This window comes from Camelus bactrianus, chromosome 35 (genome assembly GCF_048773025.1).
Source record: "Camelus bactrianus isolate YW-2024 breed Bactrian camel chromosome 35, ASM4877302v1, whole genome shotgun sequence".
In the NCBI taxonomy this organism is placed as follows: domain Eukaryota; kingdom Metazoa; phylum Chordata; class Mammalia; order Artiodactyla; family Camelidae; genus Camelus; species Camelus bactrianus.
The window spans coordinates 8,220,209-8,241,585 of NC_133573.1; the positions used below are offsets into that span (position 1 = coordinate 8,220,209).

The 21,377-nt window shown below is 41.9% G+C and overlaps 1 protein-coding gene across 11 annotated transcripts in view; it reads left to right on the top strand.

The window, feature by feature from the left end:
* MKX (mohawk homeobox) overlaps nucleotides 1-20,597 on the top strand; it is a 63,622-nt gene extending 43,025 nt beyond the window's left edge. For 9 of the 11 annotated variants that reach the window (XM_074358092.1, XM_074358100.1, XM_074358095.1 and 6 more), the window contains exons 6-7: nucleotides 17,912-17,945; nucleotides 18,051-20,597. In XM_074358092.1, coding sequence (XP_074214193.1) covers nucleotides 17,912-17,945; nucleotides 18,051-18,237 — 221 coding nt within the window. In that variant the 3' untranslated portion in view covers nucleotides 18,238-20,597. Of the gene's footprint in view, nucleotides 1-996; nucleotides 1,147-17,911; nucleotides 17,946-18,050 lie in introns of those variants that run through there. The other 2 variants (XM_074358103.1, XM_074358102.1) reach the window with 2 other exon arrangements.
* The last annotated feature ends 780 nt before the right edge of the window (nucleotides 20,598-21,377 follow it).

A 21,377-nucleotide genomic window follows, 5' to 3' on the forward strand; every position in this document is an offset into this window, starting at 1 on the left:
AAAATGCAGTAAAGATCAGTTGATTGATTGGTTCATTGATTGATCTCTGGGAAATGTGAGCGCTTCCACCTTTGAAGCAATCTTAGTTTGGAGAGGAAGGTATTTGTATCTTTCATTACGTAAATATAACAGCATGCAAAGTAAATAAGACGGGGCCAGAATCCATTTGTAGGTAATCAGGAACAGGCTCTATACCGTGGAAATGGTTTACATTACTCCAAAAGCAAACTTATGCATTTAGTGTAAGAAATACTGGTAAAACACTGAGCTTTTTGCCTTCTACCGATAGTGTAAACATGACTCCAAGATGTAGTTTCTGGAAATAATTTAGTTAACTCGTATTTTTATATGCATGTTCTGTTCTGGAGACTTGTTGCAAAAAAAAAAAAAAACAAAAAACAAAACTGATGGAAAGTTATTTTCTTTAAGTGACAGTTTGTTTACAGAAATTCCTTGAAATCTTGATGGTTATTAAAAAGGCTGAAATAAATGTTGCCTTGAAACTGCCTATGACAGAACAACCCCTCACCTCCCAAAGCAGCACCATACTTTGTCAGTAAATCACCTAAAATCTGAAAAGGTCGTGGGGACTGCTCCCTTCGCAAAATGAAATATTTATGTTCCAATTCCCAAAACATAACTGTGGATCGTTTTCGTGTTTTAGGTTGAGGGTACATAGTAAATCATTCCAAAATGATGAAGGCCAAATGTCACTCCCTCCAAAAGTTTGTGTAATTTCTATCTATCTGTGGGCATATGACTACTCAGGATAATCAGAGGCAGACTTTGTCAAGTTAAGTCTAAGTAAACACAGCTGAAAATAAGCAAGTTGGACTTTAAGGCTTTTTTGAGCTATGCCAACAGCGTATGACCTTGGAGAATGCTGCCTCCCCCTTCCCCAACCCCCCAACAATCTGCTTTCAGTGGAAGAAAAGAATTCTTTTTGTTTCAAATTAACAAGTGATGATTAGAAGCTTGTTACGTTCTAATTTTCAGATGCAAGACAAATGAGCGTCGTGCACGTCCCCAACAGAAAGCCGCCTGCAGGAGGGAGTTATCCCCCCTTAAGGAGCTGAATTTAAACCATGAAAGTGGAAGCCAATTAAATGGAGTTTCTTTCCAAAAGAAAACCTTTTTGTTGTTGTTTATTCGTGTTTTGTCTTTTGCCTTTGTGCCATTTCATCAGATTAAAATTGTGGTTCCAAACGCCAGGAGAAAGTGAACTTTACTGATGAAGAAGCAGCTGTCCTCAACAGGAAAGAGACTTTGCGCTGACATTAGCTTTCGGTTTTCAATATAAATTCTCATTAACTGCTTTATGCTTTCCACAAGTCCTTTCTTCTTTTTTTTTTTTTAAATACATGTTCCTTTTCAGTTACCTAATACCTTCATCTTCTAGCCTTGTATGGAATCCAGTATTAAAATTTTTAAGGGCACTTTGTGGTTAAAGTTCCTATTAAATATTTCATGTCAAAAGGTGGACTCTAAGTGAGAACTTTGGTAAAAGATGGATTAGTAGAGATTTGCCTCGAAAATTCTAGCTTTTCAGGGTTCTCTGTTGGGCAAGTAGCCAGCTGTACCCTCCGCTCTTTTCCTTCACTTAGAGAAACCATTTCTTTCCTTCTCACCCTTTGGTGTACGTTTCCTTCTGAGAGTAGATGCATTATGGATAAAGGGTGTGTGACTAACAAGGATTTTAAACAATTCATCTTTCAAGACTGGTATTTTACACTTTTTTTTTTCAATCACATGTTGAATAATATTAGCCAGCATATGGCAAAATATTTAGATCTATGTGCTGAAATAGTCTGTAGTTAGATTTACGTAAGACCCATCCTTATTTATTTGTATACCTCTTTTTCCTATATGCTGATCAATTTCCATGTTAACATGAATGTTTCGAGGAGAAAATATCACAGTATTTCTAAATATGTTGCACAGATGCCTCTTTTTTGTTCAGGGCGGCATCCTCCACCCCTGAGAACACCAGCATCCACATCTGAAGGTCCTCAAAGCGTGTCAGACTCTCAGCTTGTCAAACTCTAACTGATGATGGCCTGCCCCCTCCCAAGGGAAGCCTGCTCCTCCTCCTTCTCCCCCGACTCTGAGAATCACCACCCACCCAGGCATCCAAGGCAGAAATCTGAGACCATTGCAGACCCCTACCTCCCGTCCCCAAGCCCATGTAGGCTTTCCAGAGTCTGCCCTGTAGCATCTCTCAGATGCCCCCTGCTTCTTCCTCAGTCCCAGGGCATCTCACTTCTATCCTGAGTGCCTGCCCTGATGCCACCTGGCTCTTCCAACCTTGTCTTTCCTCTAAGGCCAGATCAGCCTTTCTAAAAATCAGAGGGGATCATATCACTGTTAAACACCCTCCAGCCATTCCCCAGGTCTCTCAGGAGAGAGTTCCCCTTCCTTCTCTTGGCACCCAAAACCAGAAAGCCTTCAGTGCCTGGCCTCTGCTAACCTCTCCTGGTTCATTTCCCACCTGCCCCTCCGCACACCGCATGTGTTTCAGCTGCACCAAAGGGAGTTCCAGAAGGAGCCACGGGATGGCGGGACCCTGTGCTTTCATCCAGCTGTTCCTTCGCTTAGACCCTCTTCCCCATCGTTACCTCAGTGAGTCCTGCTCATCCTCACCTCCAGCCCAGCTTCCCCATCTCTCCCATGTCTTGGCACTCAGATGATGATGACACTGGCTGGGTGCCCTTGCCAGGCCTCCTCTCTGCTGCCCCAAAGTGTATCATCCCATTTGGAGCCCCTTTCAGGACCATCACCCCCCTGCCCTGCCATCACCCCCACCCCTTTGCAAGCACACTGAGCTCTTGTCATTTACTCAGTAGACTGTGACTTGCTTAAGGAAGAGATCCATTTGTAATTTATATTTCTAGGGACTATCATGGTGCCTCCCATGAAGGGCACATTCAATAAATATTTGCTGAACTGTGAACCCGTGAATTGGCAAATGACCACACGGTGGAGAAGAGCAAACTCTGTTGCACTCAAAATGAGGAGATTGAGCTTCGAGTCCCAACCCTGTTGTTTGCTAACAGTTTGGCCTCGGACCTGTCAGCTTTTCCGATTATCGGTTGTAAAATAGGGAAAATGATAAAAAGCGTGCACAAAAAGGAAACGAGATTAATTGTACATGTATGACTTGCAAAACACTCGGTAAATACTGTTGTCATCCCGATGAACTCTGTTAAGTTGACCTGACCCTTAATTATGCACCCAAAAGGCAGTTAAAATGCTGTCTACAAAGTCCAATTTTCCATTTGACATTCACACACACACATGCAAACACAGATTGGTTTTTACTTGGATAAGTTCAACGTCACTGCAGTGTGGTTATACGTTCTCCATCAGAGCACCAGGCGTCCAAGATGGCAAAACAAACAAACAAACAAAAAAACATCCAAAGGAAATCAAGTATGTCTCCCCTTCTACTATGCAGTGGGAAGAACTTTTTAGTAACTGTCTGTCTCTTTGTAAGGTATCAGGAGTATTGAAATAATCTCTCTGTTCTTGCTCCAATCTAAGAATTTAAGGTACCAAGTACCGCTGTTAAGGATAAAGCAGTGGTACAATTAAAGTCTTTTGGGTCTTAATATATGTCTTAAGCTGTTATTTTATTCTTTGTGAAAAGGATAGATGCGTCATTCAGATCTTCATAGAAAATCCTTAGTGAAAGTTAGAGACGTATCTTTTAGGAACTGGGAATTTCCGAAGCTGTTCTCCCAGATTCAAACGCCGTATTCTGTCTTGAGCAAAGACCTTCACATTTAAAACTTTCTCTGAGCAATTAAGAGTAAACACTCTCGCATGCCTATACGATTGCGTGGGTAACGTGCAGACTGCCAGGGCGATAACAGTCCCATGCGCCAACCCCGAAAATGAACAGCAAAGGACCGGTTGCTGACATAATCCTGGAATTTGCCTTGGTATGCTCATTTCCACTCCATCGAAGATTCCGTCCTAATGGTTTGCATATTACGGCTACCAAGCAACTTAAGTGACCTCCAAGCCATGGCAAAACTGAAGCCTGCGTGACAGGCAGGCCTGCTCTTGGGGGAATTTTCCACACTAGAGCGTTGTAGACATAACAAGCCCGCCTGTGACCCAGCGGAGACAGTTCACACACAAAAACCATTCTGAATTGCTGTGTTACTTGTTATCTGCTCCGTTTCAGGGTGACTCTTGAACATTCATCCAAGTTTGCTGCTGCTCCGAAAAGAGGATTTGCAATTGTGGAGCAACTGTAGCCGCTCTTTCTTGAGGATTCCTGGCTGCCTGGTGTTTTGCAGTGATTAGTGCTAGTTTCCACAACAATCTTTATTGTTCTGTATTTTTGTGTCTATTTTATAGATGAGAAAAACAAAACGAGACAGAGACATTAAGCAACTTGCCCCAAACCACATGCTAATAAGCAGCAGAGCTGGGACGCTGACTGACCCCAGAGATCTCTGTTTCCAAGTCTGCTCTATCTCCAGGGTACCTCACTGTTGGAGGAATAAAGTGTGATTGAGTAAATTCCACCCTTCACAGTTTGCCCTGATTAGCAGGGAACAGGTGTGCTCAATTTCTCAACTCAAGATAAACCCCAAAAAGGCACGAATCCCATTAAAAGCAGCTGCAGGAATTTGAGGAACTAATTGGTTATTCTCTTTTCTGTCGTGAAGATGACTAAAGTTAGCATGGAATTTCCATTTGAATAATTCTTCAATTAGTCTTAAAGTGGGACTCCCATTTCTAAAGCAACCTTTTGACAGATGCTTTCAACACTTGCCCCACACGACTCCCATTACCTACTCTTTTCTCCAGTATAAAAATAATCGTCTCTTTTTTCTCCCATTCCTGGGCCCACTTTCTGCTTTTCCTAGCCCTGCCAGTTATTTTTATTATTATGATGATCACTCGTGTGAATAATTTATTAAGTGCATTTTCACCTTAGGGCTGTTTATCATTACACATCTTTCATTTCTTCGAGCTTCTGTAAGTCAGCACAAATACAGGTTCCTTACACCTTTCACTTTGAAAGAAAGGATTTTTGTGCATCTTCTTGTTAAAAGAAGAATCTATGTATTACATTGTCTAAGAAACCATCTATCGTACAAAATGACTTTTTTTTAATTAATCTCGTGATTTTATTTTTTTTTCTAACTAGATGATTCAATTTTTAAAACTGAAGTATAGTTGATTTATAATATTATATTAGTTTCAGGTGTACAGCATAGTGATTCAGTATTTTTACAGATTATACTCCATTAAAAGGTATTATAAGATAAGGGCTGTAATTCCCCGTGATGTACAATATATCCTTGTTGCTTATCTATTTTATACGTAGTAGTTTGTACCTCTTAATCCCATACCCCCATCTTGCTGTCCCCCACTCCCCACTCTGGTTACCCCTAGTTTGTTTTCTATATCTGAGTCGGTTTCTGTGTTGCTATACACATTCATTTGTTTTGCTTTTTAGATTCCACATATAAATGATATAGTTTGTCTTTCTCTGTGAGATGATTTTTATAAACCTCCTAAAGTAGGCTGAAAATCAGCTGGATAATGTACCCCGTTACTTAAGAGTTTGAAAAATCAGAGAAATACATGTTCTAGAAAGCCCTCCTGAGCAACTCCACCTTCCCAACTCCCAGTCCCGTCTTAAACGCCGCCCTGAGCGAGGCCAAGTGGGCAGCGGCTCGCTCCCTCGTGAGTGTTCGCAGCGCCTTGTGCTTGGCTCCCACTGCGGGTGGCCTGGGAGCGGTGGCTTCTCCCGTGATCAGGCGATGCTTCAGTGCCCTGGCTTTGGACCTACATGCAAACCGTATGCGTAACAGAGTGGCTCGCTCATGCTGGGCTTTAACTGGTATGTGTCGGACAGGATAGACCTCTGAAATAATAGAGGATGCAGTGAGCAACCCTCTGGCATGTTTGTAGTTCTGGGGACCTTCACAGCTCTTGAGCTTTTGTGAGACACGGCTCTGCCCTCAAATCCAAGGCTGACCCCTCTTGCTTTCCTCTCTGGAGTGTGGAGAAGTGACCAAAACTACCACCAGGGAGGGGAGAAGGCCACACACCAGCAAAAGCTTGGGAATCTTGCAAGGAATTATGATTTTCCTGGCTGTTATTACCCCCCAAAAGCAACTTTTTGTGCTTCCATGATGAAAATACGTAAATTCTTTACTCCTGCCTCTGAGAGCCAGGCTCCTTTGAGATACAAAGCAGTAAACTCCGGTCTTCACAGTGGTCACTCATCACCTACTTCTGGTTGCCCAGAGAGAATTTAGTTTTTAAATCACTTTTGAATATGTTTAGGATAGTCCATCACCAAACCAGAAATGTGATTAAGAGGATCTGATTGGTCCTGGAAATGTAATTTTTGTTCCTTTTTTGGGGGGGGGCAGTTTTCTGCTTTTCCCTATCTTTTGTTTATTTTAAAATTAGTTTGCCCGATTGATTGTTAAAGCATATCTCCGTCTAAAGTCATCAAAAAGTATTGGAAAGGATAAAAAATATAAGGAATAACAGAGGATCACTTTTAGTCCAAAAATAGTATCAGGTTCATTGTCTGTTTCTCTTAATCAGTCATTCTTAATGACTAAGACAAGTTTGTTTCTCCTATTTCTGAGGTGTCTCATGTACTTACAACAGCCTGTGACAGTTGTAGGACAATGCGTTTGGCAGCTGCTTGGCATTTAAATATATTTAAATCACACGAACAGACCATTCTTCTGTATTAAATGTCCATGAAATGGCTTTGCAAGAACTTTTCTGCATGTTATAACTTGTTCTTCTTTCCGAGAGTCATCAAACTCTGGTATTTTTTCTTTTCATCTAAGATCCTAAGGGCGTTTGCCTTATAACTTCTCTGCTCCGCTTTTAAACACTATGCTTTCAGTACCGTGTGAGGCCCACAGAAATGCCCCACCGGGAGGCTGCATTTCCTGAGGCTGTCATGTGTAGCCTCCACATCTGATTTGCGTCAGTGCTGGCGGTGGTGATCCCAGCACAGGAGGAGCCCACGTTTTCTGCAGAAAGAAGGAACTTAGCTCATCCTCCAGCAGACGCTCAGACGAGGGATGTCCCCAGTCCTCGGCCTGTCCCTGGACCTCTCGGTGGCTCCCAGGTGACCACCGTCGGCACTCTGACCTTCTTCAGCCCTTTGATCCCAGGGGCTCTTCCACTTCTGCTGCTGTTCAAAAGCAGAGCCATCAGCAGGCCCAGACAAGACCCTCTCCATCCTCCTGCATGGCTAGATTCAGTGTCCTGACCACTGGGAGCTGTTTTAGTGGTTTGGGTCTGGGGGTGACCACCTTGCTTGCGTGGCGGTTCTCTTCCCTTGATCCCTGGTCCCCTTTAGAGCTCATATAGATCCAGTTACCTCTGAGGGCTGCTGCAAAAATAACAAACTAAATATAACCAAAAACTATTTGTAAAACCTCATCATTATGTCGACGTCTAGTAAAACCATGCTCTGTTCTTTTTGAGGCAGGCCTGAATAAAATACTCTACCAAGAGCAGCAGAAACTTAAGTTTACTTTAGTTTATAAAGGCTTATTAACCTACCCTAGAAAGAAAAAAATCCATGTTAGGCTGAATAATTGGTTTTTGATGACCCCCATCTGGATTGCTATCACCCTGTTTTCCCAAAGGAAAGCTAAAAAAAAAATACAAGACTTCCAAAAATAAAAGGCCCCCCATCACAGCAATATAGCGCTGAGCCTGCATGTTTATTTTCAAAACAGAAAAAACGGATCTTGTAACAGTCTGTTATTACCACGGCTGCTCCAGTTAGAAGCAGGAGGGTGATTTGATTATTCTGAAGTACTCTGTAGTATGTTACGATGAAAATCTTGCGTTCCTTTATCCTCAAGTTTGTACTTGTAATGACCCTCCCTGAGCTATACGTCATGGCATAGTAAAAAACTGTAATAACTGGGGAAAGTAATTCAAGTAAGCCATTTTACACCCCCCCCAAAAAAGGGCAGTTTTAGTGGCATTATATTCATATTTAAGCAAAAATAGACAAAGGCGTTTTGAAACTGGAGTCAGCCATTTCTGAACAATATTTTCCTAAGACATATGTGATATCTGCTATTAATACGAAAGTAGAATCAAGAACTTGCTTTATTAAATACAGCCTCTAGACTGTTATTTGACCCTGGTTGGAAGTCTAGGAAGCTATAATATTTTTGAAAGGTACTAAAGAAATACCGCCTTGTACTGTCGCATTGAGTGAACACCCAGGAGTTCCAGCATTCTGGAATTCTCCACGGACCGCAGTGCACTCCCCAGGCCCCATCAACTCAGGACACCTGGGGGCTTGTGCCAGGGCAGGTTCCTTGTCTGCATCTGTGACCGAGAGACTCAGAGTCTGAGAGGTGGGAGCCAGGAACCTGCCCTTCTGAGAAGTTCTGTCCCCTTCTCTCCACCATCCTAAGAAGATGGGTTAGAGGCTAAGAGGGGAGCAGAAACCCACAGGGGGCTTAGCACTTCCATGGAACCTGGGGGCGCCCTCGGCTAGTGGAGGGTGACTGACAGCTTCTCTTCTTTACTTAGAGAATCGTCACGCCATAGCCCTTCCTACGTGCCAGGCTCCATCGCCAGAGCTGGGCACCTCATTTAATCCTCACCACAACCCTGAGAGGTAGGTGCTACTATTAGTCCCATTTTACAGGTGGAGACACTGAGCTCCAGTGCACGTAAATGACTCACCCGAGGCCCTGTTCCTAGTGAACCCCTCACTGCTTTCCTCTGGTCTTAGGCAAATTACTGTACAAAAAGGAGTTTTTGGTCTGGAAAAGGTTTTTGTTTGCTCCCTAAACAGATCACCTTGTCAAGTGTAAGCACCTTATCCCCTCCTGTCCTCTAGAAATTTCTCATATTCTGTGTTTAGGTGGTAACGGTGGAATAGGATCTGTATGCCACTGGAATTTCATAAATGGTTTGGGGTGTAGATTCCTGGGCAGAATTTAGAGTGGAAGTCCTTTGTCAAGGTGTAAAGGAGAGAGTGGCTGTCTGGTCTTCTGTTGGTCAAAACGGGGCCTCAGAAGACCTGTAGGACCTCCATCCACAGCCAGGGCATGTGGCACAGTGTTCCACTTAGTCTGTATGCCTGCCTGCTTTTTAACTTCCCCTGCCTTCAACATCATCAACAAAAATTTTCCTGATTTTCATTTGAAAGTCCCTCCCCACCCTAGTTTAGAGTTTAAAGGACTGTTTCTGAAATTAAAAGCAGAGAATCACAGAACCTTTAAATGTAGAAATGTGTGAACACAGAACACTGATGTGCCAAGTAGAGTTTTAACATTTTAAGTGTATTAGGAACATCAAGACATATCTGAAATGTGGAGAAGGACGGGTGATACTGTGCATCTTGTGTCTAAAATATGCCTCTTTTCTATTAATAAATACGGCAGATGAACTGGGACCAGAGAAAGTGTCATTTGCTCCTCTTCTGAAAGATCCAAGAAGTTGGCGAACGTCATTTCTCTTATTGTGTCATTTCTGGTGTTAATGCATTCCGACAGGTTTAACAGCAAGATCTCCTTGTCTGAAGTGTCATTTCTGGAGATGGTAATTTACGGAATTTGAAAGGCCTGGCCATAATGTGAGCCAATTCTGAGATACACTATGGTTCATATATCAAAGCAGAATTACTTTTTGATGGTTTTTCAGAGATACTGAAGAGCTTGAAAATGCATGGATGGAGCCAGACTTTCCAGCCAATTTCTCATTTACTACAAATGCACATTTTTTTCCCCAACTAAATGGCTATTTTTTTTTTTTTTTTTTGCTGAAGAAAGTTGTATTGGTATTTTGTAACCTAACATTATCCAGCTATATACTCATTAAACAAGTGAACCTTCTAGACCTGCAGGATGGCTGCTGTTAAGTCAATCTCAAGAGAAGGGGCCCTTGTGCTATTGCAGAACTTAGAGGATGAATGTCAGTGGTGGAACATGGGGACAAAATTAAAGTTGAGCTAAGAATCTGTCAGTCCACCCTGTGTTCAGAACTAGTAGCCCAACTTGCACGTAGAAGGGAGCATTTTTATAAACAACTAATGCCCCTTGCAACACACGGAAGTTATTCATGGATAGTTAGGAAGTCATTTTCTGAGATGTTGGCTGGAAACCTAGCTTTCACAGATGAAACATTTGGGGGTAGCATCTCCAGTATTCCCCCTGAGAGTACGAAGTAACAACATCCGTTAGACACTTCAAGTTAGCAGATACTCTTTAATGTGTTCCAGTGCTCTTTGTCTTGGCATGCTACAGGACTTTGGCACAAGTAGCCTCAGAAAAGCCATTTTGTCTTTGAAGATGATAGATTCTGCACATTTAGTCCATTAATCTGAGCTGATGGGCTTTGCCTAGAGTTAAAATATTTCATCCTTATATAATGGTTTTTATATGAATTCTCTGAACAACACTAATTTTTCTGGTGACTGAATTCAACCCCATATTCTAGATGTAAGAAATAAAGTAAGAGAATAGGTTAATTATTTTTTTAATTTTACAAGGACTTATATAGTGCTTAAGTTTTCTTTTAGGTGTCTTAGAAAATATGAAATCATGTGGTCCTCATAACAATGCTCTGAATCTAGTGCGGTTAACCTCATTTTGTAGGTGAGACATTTGGAGCACAGAGAGGTCAAGCAGATAGCCAGCTGTCACACAGACTCCGTCGTAGAGCAGGGGTCCAACTCTTGCTGTCTGGCTCCAGCGTCTGGGCTCTAACCACTGCCCAGTGCTGCCTGTGTGCCTCACTCCAGACCACCCTCGTAGTCAGTAATGACGTGCTAGGAATAGAAATGAGAATATTTAACATTCCCAGACCCCCTTTCTGGTTACTCACCATCAATTTCCTCCCCATGGACTGGATTCTAAGCTTCAAAGTAAAATTTCAGACTGAAAGTTTTAGACTTTAGGAAGGTGGAGCCTTTGAGATCACAGAGGAGCGATCTTGGTAATGGGACCACGCAGGCTAACTTAACATCGAAAAAATTTAATATATTAGTGGAAAAGATGGAAAGGGAAGTGGAGACATTCTAATTGGGTGGTATTCTGCTTATTTGAAAAGCTACTTTCAAGTTACAGGCCCCACTTCCTATACCATTAGTCTTCCCGTCCAGACTGATGAGGTCAGAATAACTGCATTTTACCAGAACAAAGGTACAGCTGGGAATTAATCAGGAGACACCAGCCGCAGGTTCTCTGCGTAAAAAGCCAAAGGAGGCTTTAGAGCTCCCTATCTGCAAAGTGCCCATCAACACTTAACAGATTTATCCATAGGTATTCCTGGAACACGAAAGATAGTGTGTCATTGTTGTGAATGGAAATATAACCTATCCCAAATGCTTGAGATGCCAGCTGCCCCCGTCCTGACCTGAGAGCTCTTCACTATCGGTCCAGAATACAGGGGTGTGGTTTCTGATGCTTGTTTTCTGGCGTGACATAGAGAAGAGGATGCAGTGACAGAAAGGCAGCTGTATGTGGGGACCCTGGGGGTCTAGGACAGCTGGGCACCATTAGCCCTAGTGAGAGGCCTGCCCACATGAGAGGTAGCAGGAAGGAAAACTTTCTTTAGCCAGATAGTGAAAGTCATGGCTGCAGGAGACACTGGCTTAATTTTTGGAAAAGATTTTTCTTCAAACTCTGAAATACCTTTGGAAGCCACTCATTTTTCAAGGCCCTAGGATAAGTAAGTTAGCTAGTATATTGCACAAGGGGAAAAAACATGCCAGACCCATCCATGAAGATGAGGTGGGTTTCATTTCCTAATTTTCACTATTCCAAAAGGCTCCACTAATCCTTCCACGAGCAATAGCCTTGATATTCGCCAGGTTTTAGTGGCAGTCTCTTCCTGTCATGCCGAAGTCTTAAAGTGTAATTCACTTTTGGTTGGTGGCACTGGAAAAAGCAGTTTAATCCTCAACAGATAAATGTTACAGATTGTTGGGTGTTTTTTTTTCCCCTTCCTTTGTGGGCAGAATCACTTAGGATGATTTATCTTTACTCATTCAAAAGCTCTCACTACCCCAAAGAGAGGATAACCACGAACATTCCCTCTAAAAGTGATGCAGTGACAGCTGTCCAGGAGTTTACGAGTGGTCATTCACTCCTGGTGACGGGAGAGTGAGTGTGGGCACGTCACATCTATTACAGTGTCACTCTAATTAAAGTAGGGATGAGCTCAGAAGAGACTTCCTATTCTGTGATTTGGACCGATTTTTTTACATTACAGATTAAATCATAAGGAGGGAAAAAAGGGTTTTTTTTTGTATCTCTGTGGTCTAAGATACTAGCAAACAGTGCAGGAAGAGTGTTTAATAGGTTTTCAATAAGCTTTCTCTGCAAACAATGCGTTAGCCCTCGCCTCGGTCTTTGAAGGTGGCTTTACCAACCGAGATCACTTGAATAATGAAATGCAGCAGTTAAAAGCATGACCTTCAGAGTCTAGAGCCAAGTTCCAGCCTGAGTCCTTTGCAAGTTTCTGGAACCCTCTAAGCTACAGGGTCTTTTTAAAGTAAAGACTATGGTGCTGTCTCCCAGGGTTATTCCAAGTATTTAACCAGATACCATGTGTAGAGTTCCTGGCAGAAGAATGAGCACTCATTCAACGTCAGTAATTGTTATGTTAAAGATGACCCCTTCTTGTAACTTTCAAGACTCTTGAGATTCAAGTTTAAACTGGATGGAGCTGGATTTTGAATTCTTTCAAGCTGTTTCTTTTTCACAGGCAAAAAAAATCACTGCCACATCAAAGAAGGCCAAATGGTAGGAGATTATCTTATTTATTAACAGAAGGGTAAAGCAAAAGTGGAAGTTGAGCGAAAAGCAAGTTTTAAAACGTGTGCAGAATGACCCCTTTTTTAAAAAAAATGTATAAAAACTTGCTCTGGGAGGCCATATATGCAAATATTAGTTTGAGTTTTCTCTTTCACACTCTTCTTGGATTTTCTGCAGCCAACTGGCATTACTTTCTTATTAGAGAATAACAACAAATGCTATTTTAATAAGGAAAGGAACGCAGAGTCACAGCGGAACCAGTCTGTATGAGTGTGTGTGAGCACAGTCCGGGTCCAGTGCTTGGGAAGGAGAGAGAGACCGTGACATGGGAACAGGGGGTCCCTTGCTCTGTCTGGTGTGAGGTCCTACAAGTTTGGGGCATTGGGTATTTCAGAATCTTCAGTGAGGCTTTACATCTGCCTTGCTCACTGGAGTCCTGTTATTTTTCTCAGTTGTTCCAAGTATGTAAATAACTCCAGAAACTGATCTGCTGTCCCAGGGGCTCTCAGGACCTCAGAGATCAGAAATACTAGATTCTGGCTGTCCACACCTGCTATCTCCAGTAACAGCCCCAAGACCCACCAAGTTGCCAAGCATCTGGGACTCTCTCTCCATTGTAATTTAGGGAAACATACAATATATGATTTTTAGATTATTTAATTTAAAATGCTCATTCTTAATCTTCATTTTATTTACCTTTCAGTGGTGTGAGTAGTATTTTGTGGAACATTTTAAAACATTCTTAACTTTAGGGCTTATTGTTTAAATTTGGAGGAAAAAACTGAGTGCAGAAGATTTGGCCATATTTCTGTCTCTTTTTATGACTAGAAATATTACCTCAGGAATATATTTCAGAATGAATATTTCTAAATTTCATTTCTCAAACTTGAGGGGTGGACACTTGGCCTACAGGGCTTTGTGCTCACATATCTCGGGTTGCAGTAGAACTGAATTTTCTCTATAATTGTTTCTCTACTTAACTTTATAAGGAAACACATGTCCAAACTGAGGATAGCCCGACTTTAAGTTTCAACATGGTCTGGGTTTTACAGCATCCAAGATTTTCCTAACTATGCACCTCTTTTTTTCTTTTTTTTTTTTTTGTTCCTTTTCTTTTTTGGTCTTAAAACACGCTCTTTTGGCTGGCTCAATAAGTTGTTCCTGCCAACCAGTTGCTTTTATGGTAATTGACAGCGTAGCTGATTTTTGGAACCTTAGAATCTAAAGAGGCATTTTAGCTCAGACTTGGGAGAGGCTGAGCCAAGCTACTTGCAGAGAGTAAGGGACACAGCTGAGCCGAACGTCAGGCAGTCAGACCCCGAGTCTGAGCGTGTTCAGTAATGGCAGGGAAACGTCTGCTCGAGACAACTTCCCTCTTTTCAGCAGCGTTCAGAACCTTCCTTCTCCAGGCCGATTGTTTCTTAGCTACCGGGAGCCTGTGAGACATCCTGTCTGCCGAAGCAGCATTGAGTGGTGGTCCAGAAACCCACCACTCCTTAAAGACTGATGATTGGCTGAAAAGACAAACTACTTGAACCAGATAAGAGCCAGCAAATTTATACTTAAAAGAAAAGGAGCATGCAAAAAAAAAAAAATCACATTTAACAGAATGATTTAAAAGAATGAGTGGATTATAAATTTTCTGAGCTCCCCTCAAATGATCTCAGTTCTCTAAAGCAGCTGGGGCCTTTCCCCAGATTTCATCTCAGCATAAGGAATAGGGGAAAAAACTCCCCAAACTGCCAGACCTTTATAGTCCTTTGCTTTCCTACAAAAGCACAAATGTTTCAGAGTGAAAGGGCCCCTGTTTGCTATCTTTCTTTTGCGAGTTCTTTTGGGAACTAGACTCTGCAGGCGGTGGCCCTGGGATGCAGAAAATGTCAGTGACACCCAGCAGCCCACCAGTAACAGCAGCAGGAAAAGCATGCCCTTCTGACACCAATTTATGGCTTGCGCCAAAACCACCCTGGGCATGGAGACCCCCAAAAGCAGCCGTAGTCAGCTTTTTCTTCTTGGTTTGAAGTCTTTGACACCGGAGTTTATTACGGGCTGTTTTAGCATTGACTACGGCTAGAGGTGCTGAATATTTCTTCTCTTCATTACTTTTTATGAAGTCTTTTCTGTGTTGCTGGGAGAGGAACCTGAACCCATACCCAGTGACACTGAACGTGCCCACCTGCCTTAGAAAGAAAACGCAGGACTCATCTTTGTTGCAAGGACATAGTCGAAATTCATGAAGCTAATTAAGTTTACGCAACCGGGGACTGGAGTCTCTGTTTTTACACTTCAAAGATATTTTCATAGGCACTAAGCTGTAAAACACATACACCCCAAGAGTAAGCAGGATTTTATAATTTCACGGTTGGCCATAGTAAACTTGTTTCTTGGTGGAACGAGTCCCAGCAGACAGCCCTAGGGAGGGCTAGGAGCGTCCGGCCGGCTGCGGGGCGGCAGGACAGAGAAGCTCACTCTTCATCTGAAATAGAAGCTCCCGGGGACCTCAATGGGGAATTACACATCCTCTTTCCACAAGCAGGCTCCATTCGTTTACGGCCTTGCAGATCCAGTCACTCACTACACGGTTGACAGCCGCAAGCTTCCTTCTTGTCATCTGCACGGTCGGTGATCACTCTCCGTTGGCCATTCCGGTGGGGAGTATGATTCTGGTCCCCTCTGCACATGCGAGTTGGCTGGGTTTGTAAGCCAGAGCATCAGTTACATGGTCTTTTCTAAATTATGTTTTGTTAGTTCCCTAATGTCATTTAAGCTTCATGAAACTTATTCTGCTTTTGCCAAGTCTTTCCATTGAATAAATAGCTCCATAAACTATTGCTTCACTTTGGCAACAGAATTGTTGCAATTTGTGGGCAAAATTGAGCAAAGGCCTAACTCATTTTTTTTTTCTCTCTGTAAAATGTCCAGTGTTGCTGACTTTCCTGGTCCTAAACAAAGGCACTGACCTATTTCCCTGTTCTGGTAGCGCCTTGTCTCTGTCATTACTGAGTGAAGATGTGCAGATAACAGCACCAAAAGAAGAAGGACCCGATGGACGTGACAGAGACTTGCTATCTACCTGCGCCGTCACTAGCGCTGAATCAGCTGAGACAAAAAGTGCTTGGAATCAGGCCTGGCGCACGCACGGAACGTGCCCTGTAAACTAGGATGATCAGAGTTCTGCACACTCAAATCTGTTGTTCTTTTTCCTCTGTTTACATAAGTAATGTAATTCCAAAATTGTCAAGCAGCACAAGTGTAGCTAACCATCCTGGGCAACCTCGGAGGGGCCGGAAGACCCGGAGACTGACAGGGCTCCAGAGGGTGACCGTCCAGCCACTCACGAGTCCAGTTACCCCCCCGCCGGAGGTCCCTAACATGAGAGGAGGCCAAAGGAGCTAACATTTGTTCCTCCATTTGGGGGCCAGATACACATTATCTTATTTATTCTTCTTAACAACTGTGTTATTTGTTGACTAAGTGCTTTTGTTTGCTTTTCTTCTTCTTCTCCTCCTTTTTTTTTTTTTTTTTGTTTGTTTGTTTGTTTGTCATTGGGGATGGTCCTTGGGTGAAAGGCTGTGCAGAGAACTCATAGTGACCCATTATTGTCTCCTGCTCTACACTGCACAGCCTGAGTCAGGACAGATTAACTAACCAGCTTCCCTGATTCTTTTCCTCCATCGAGGGCATCAAAGTTAGCTGCCTTATCAACATAGTCATGTAATTATCTTCTTTTTTTTTCTGCTTCTTTATTTTATTTTGCATGTTTTTTCTTTTTTTTTCTCCTGACCCTCTCGCCCCCAGGGGAATTGTTGCCCTGTCTGGACTACATGATGATCATGTTCGTGTTCTTCCCCCGCAAGTCTCATCTATTTCCATGACTCTCTCGGAGCCCAGGACTGGGAACTGTGCTGCGTGGTTTAACTAGCCTTGAGTATTGCAGAGAAAGAATGTTGCCTTCAGAAATACGGAGTTAGGGGAGGAGAGGAAAGGGAGAGGCCGGAGGGCAGGAAAAGACAGTTTTTCAGAGACCAGGGAACTCAAAGACGACTTTGAGACAACACCATGTTTTTGTGCTTCCCGTGTGGGGCACAGCGCCTCGTTCTGTAGCTTCTCGGTGGTTTTTGTTGTTGATGATGATGCTGGTGGTGGTGACGAAGGTGATGATGGTGGTGATGATGGTGGCAGTGAGTTCACCACTGTATTTTTGGAGTCTCCCAGGCTAATGGGGAGTCCCAGCCCCGCTCCTTTGTTTTTACCTCCTTAGCATGGTGGGGGGTATTCCCTCTTTACCCTCTGTACTTCTTTCCCTCCAGCTTGTCTGTTGTTCCCAATACCTTATTCTTATGGCCAGAGGAGCTCTGCAGATTCAGTCAAGAACAAGAACCCACTTCATCTTCCTTCACATTGATGTGGTTTTGGTAGACAGTGGTGTTCTGAGTGAGGGGGCAAATCCAAACCAAATGTGAAGATGCGTAAGCAGAAGCCCACACCCTTTCATCTCCTACAGCGCCAGGATGGGGGGCTCGTGTGGGGCTTGGAGACCGGAGTCTGCTTATTCTGACATGCTGGGTTACTCCTGGGTTGCTGTCAGTACCAGGTCTGTTACTCAGCTGCTAACTAGCCGGAGGGGGCTATTTGCCAGTCCTTTTTCCGAGATGAAGGTTTGAGTCCCATGAATTCATAGACTGTTGAGCACAGGCACCTGGAGATCATCTAGGAACCCGCTGGTTTCCTAGTTCAGGAAGCTGCACCCCAGACCTTGTGGGACATGATATCTGCGCAGAGGTCCAGCAGGTAAGGGTGGGGCGAGACCAGAACAGGCCCAGTACAGTTAGCCCTCTTTTCCTAAACCATCTCCCTCCCCAAGTCTCAGAGCAAATTAACCTCAGATGTTTATATATTTACAAAAGCTGCTTTTTATTCTTCATTACCTGTTCTCATCTTACTCCTGTTTCTTTGTGAAGAGATTCTTTTTCTTCACATCTTTTTCATAAAAAATAAATAAATTTCAACCGGATTTCCTGATGAACCTTTATTCCTGGTAATGAATGATGAGATAGATGCCTGAGCTTAAAAAAGAAGGCCGAAAAGGAAATCAATCGAATCTCTGCTTTTCTTTGCAGACACTCTGGAAAACGGATCCAATAAGGGTGACAGGTGAGCGGTATGTTTTTCTTTGCCACGGGCACTTTTCGGTGACAGCCCTTTCTGCATCCGCTGCCGTGAGTTTGACCGTTGTCTTTCTGTTCCGCTTAAATCCAGTGCAGCTAACAGAAGGGGGCCGAACAAGGATGACACATACTGGAGGGAGATCAACGCAGCGATGGCCCTGACAAATCTCGCCCAGGGAAAGGACCAGCTGCAGGGGACCACCAGCTGCATCATCCAGAAGTCGTCCCACATAGCAGAAGTAAAGACGGTCAAGGTGCCCTTGGCTCAGCAGTTCTAAGAGCCAGTCGCTCTTCAGGTTGAAGGCTGTCCTTTGCCTCAGTGTTTTTCTCATAAACCTCTCATCCTAAGAGCCAGAGTGGGAGTGAAAACGACTCCCTTTCAAAACTCTTCTCATTTTTTAATCATCCTAAGTATATCATTTAGTTGCTTCTATAAAAGACACATAAATTATAAAACCTCACTGTAGTCAAAAATATTAACTTATTTTATGTTACTCCCAAGTATGCATAAAATGTCCGCCTTGCCATTACAGTAAGTGCCTTGCTTTCCCGAAACTAAGCTACAACGTGGGCGTAGTGGAGCAGCTATGCCTCAAAATGACAACGCCACAATGCTTATTAGACTGTGTGTACCATTCCAGATGGACCTGCCCGTGCCAGGACTGAAACCATCATTGCTGAAAGCCCTTGAAATGTGTTCAGTAATTCACATGTTAAAACTTGGAAAACTATTCAGCCCGAATGAAGTGTTCCTTTAAAGAGAAAAAAAAAAAAAACAAAAAAAAAAACTAAACCTTCTGCACTGTGTAAAACTTGTTCAGTGTGCTTTGCAGAGTGACAGTGAGAATTTTATGCATGTATCTTCCCTGCCTATCTGGTAGGTTACAAACTTCCAAAATGGAAGGTCTGGGGATCACACTGTATACCTTTAAGAAAAGTGGCAACGATTGTGATCAGGAAAAAAAAGTTTTTAAGCCCTGCTGGAAGGCACCACAATGCCCTTTAGGATTGATCTGGATTTTCTTTTTCTAAATTTTTGCCAAAGTTCTGGGAAAAAAGTTTATAAATCTAAATAATTTTCCTGCATAAAACTAAATCTATAGTTTAGTTTTCAACATAATCCTGTTTGCATTAGAGTTCAGTGTTTTTCATATGGAATGGCTAAAAACCTCTTATTTGGTTCATGTCAAATTGCAATTGCTGATGGACAATTTATATTGCATTGAGAACAAGGCAATAAAAGAAATGTATCTCTATGTGAATATATATACACACAAAATTGATTTTTTAAATTTAAAACATATGGAAAACAAAACATTGAACAGTTCCTTGATTTTGCCAAGTAGGACATTAAGGTAAAAGTTAAGTGAAATCATGCGTTAAAAGAAAGAACACTTTGTTTCTAAATTAAACTATCATTGAGTGAGAAATAATCAATATCAAGAAAGAAGATCTGTTTCAATCAAACATTAATATTCTAATCAGCTTGGGGAGTCCTGAAATTTGAATAAACAGTAGGGATGCCAAATATAACAGAGTATTTGTGCTCAGAGAAGTAAAAGGGATTTGACTCTTTCATAGTGGGATGCTTTTTCTGGGTATGTAATCTATTCTGTAATTTTTTTTTTTAAACTGGAAGGCATTTTTTGTGAGTGTGAATGAGAGCCAACAGTGCAGCCATGTGGTGACATTTTTTGTTATTTTGCAAAATGCTTTTAAAACCAAACGCTGCTCTAGCTGATATATGGACATATCAGTCTTGATATAAATTGTAGGACACTTTTTCATGTAACATAGCATTTGGGGGTTGGGTTTATTTAGTGTAATGAAAATAATTTGATATAAAAATATTTTGTATATATATATTTTTACTTTGTTTTCTAAATTGCTGTTTGCAGTAAGAGTAAGTACAAAGCAAGATATGTTAAGTTATGACTGTATGATCAGATGAAGTATGAGTTCTTTTGGTTTACATCCTTAAATAGTTACGGATCCATGATAAAAACTTTGGAATCTATGTAAAGCAGTTTTGCCAAAATGCGATCATGTCAAAGAAAACAGAGGACCAGTACTTCACTCTTTTTCATACTACTATAAGTTATTCTGTTATTAAATATTTTAATAAAATTGTGTTTGTTTTGACATATTTCAGTTAGATAAATGGATGCTGTTTTTTTTTAATTTGAATTAGTCATAATTCATTTTTGCTGTCTTTTCAATAAGAATTAGCAAATTTGTTCTATGTTATAAACCGTGGATGACAAGCCAATATAGGACAGCTCTTCTCATGATTTTTCTCTTTTTTTAATACCAAAGCTTGGAGTCTGGCCTTTATAAACACATCAAGAAGAGTTTATAATTAGCACATCCCTGGCAATTTCTCCAATTGCAATTACTTTTAATTTATTTTTTCTTTTGCTGCTTTAACATTTTCTGGAAATTAAAGTCCCCCCAAATCCTTTAAAAAAATCTTCAACAATGCCGAGTCAGCAGCTGAGACTCTAACTCATAATTTATGTTGTAGAGAAATAGAATTACCTCTATTCTTTGTTTTGCCATATGTAATCATTTTAATAAAATTAATAACTGCCAGGAGTTCTTGACAGATTTAAAATAAAAGTTAATTTCTAGACCTCAATGATCATATGAATTTTGTTTTCTTTTGAGAGTTGACCAGGTGGAGAGAGACATTAGAACAGAAGGGTCCATTATATGCCATAATTCTCCTTGGGTTGGTCAGGGATAACATGGGAGCACTGCATTTGTATTAGGGTTGAATTTCATCACCTTAGACCACCAACCCCCCATCTAAGAGACGACGAAAAGGAAGTGTGATGCTAACTGCTAAAACACATAACTTCAACACGAGCATTTTCATTAAATACCTTCTTCAGTAGCTAAGTACAGTAAGCATTGTTACTGTGTGCTATGCACTGGAGAGAACCTTGGTTTTGAGGCTACAGATGGACATTTGCGTCCGAGCTCTGCCACTCACTACTGCGGGATCCAGGCTCAGTCACTCTCTGCTTCAGTTTCTTCATCTGCAAAGTGACAGTGATGAGTTACACCCTGTAGAGTTTGCTGCAAGGTTTAGAGATAATATGGGATATATACGGTGCCTGCCACATTCTTGGCGTTTAATAGGTGCTCAATAAATGGAAGATATCACGTAATTTTAATTTCTCTCTATAGGGTTTATGTGCAAGAAAGTAGAAACATAAATGGAATATGAGATGTGGGCATTTAAATAGAGAGCTTTGGGAAAGGAAAACTGACATGACAGATTGCCGTGAACTGATCAAAGTCGGTATCAGAGACCTCAAGGAAGATCGTGTTATTACCATTACTTTGATCTTCCTGAAGAAAAGCTTAAAGCAGAACAAAGGAAAGGAAGAACCGACTTGCCCGTAGGAAGCAC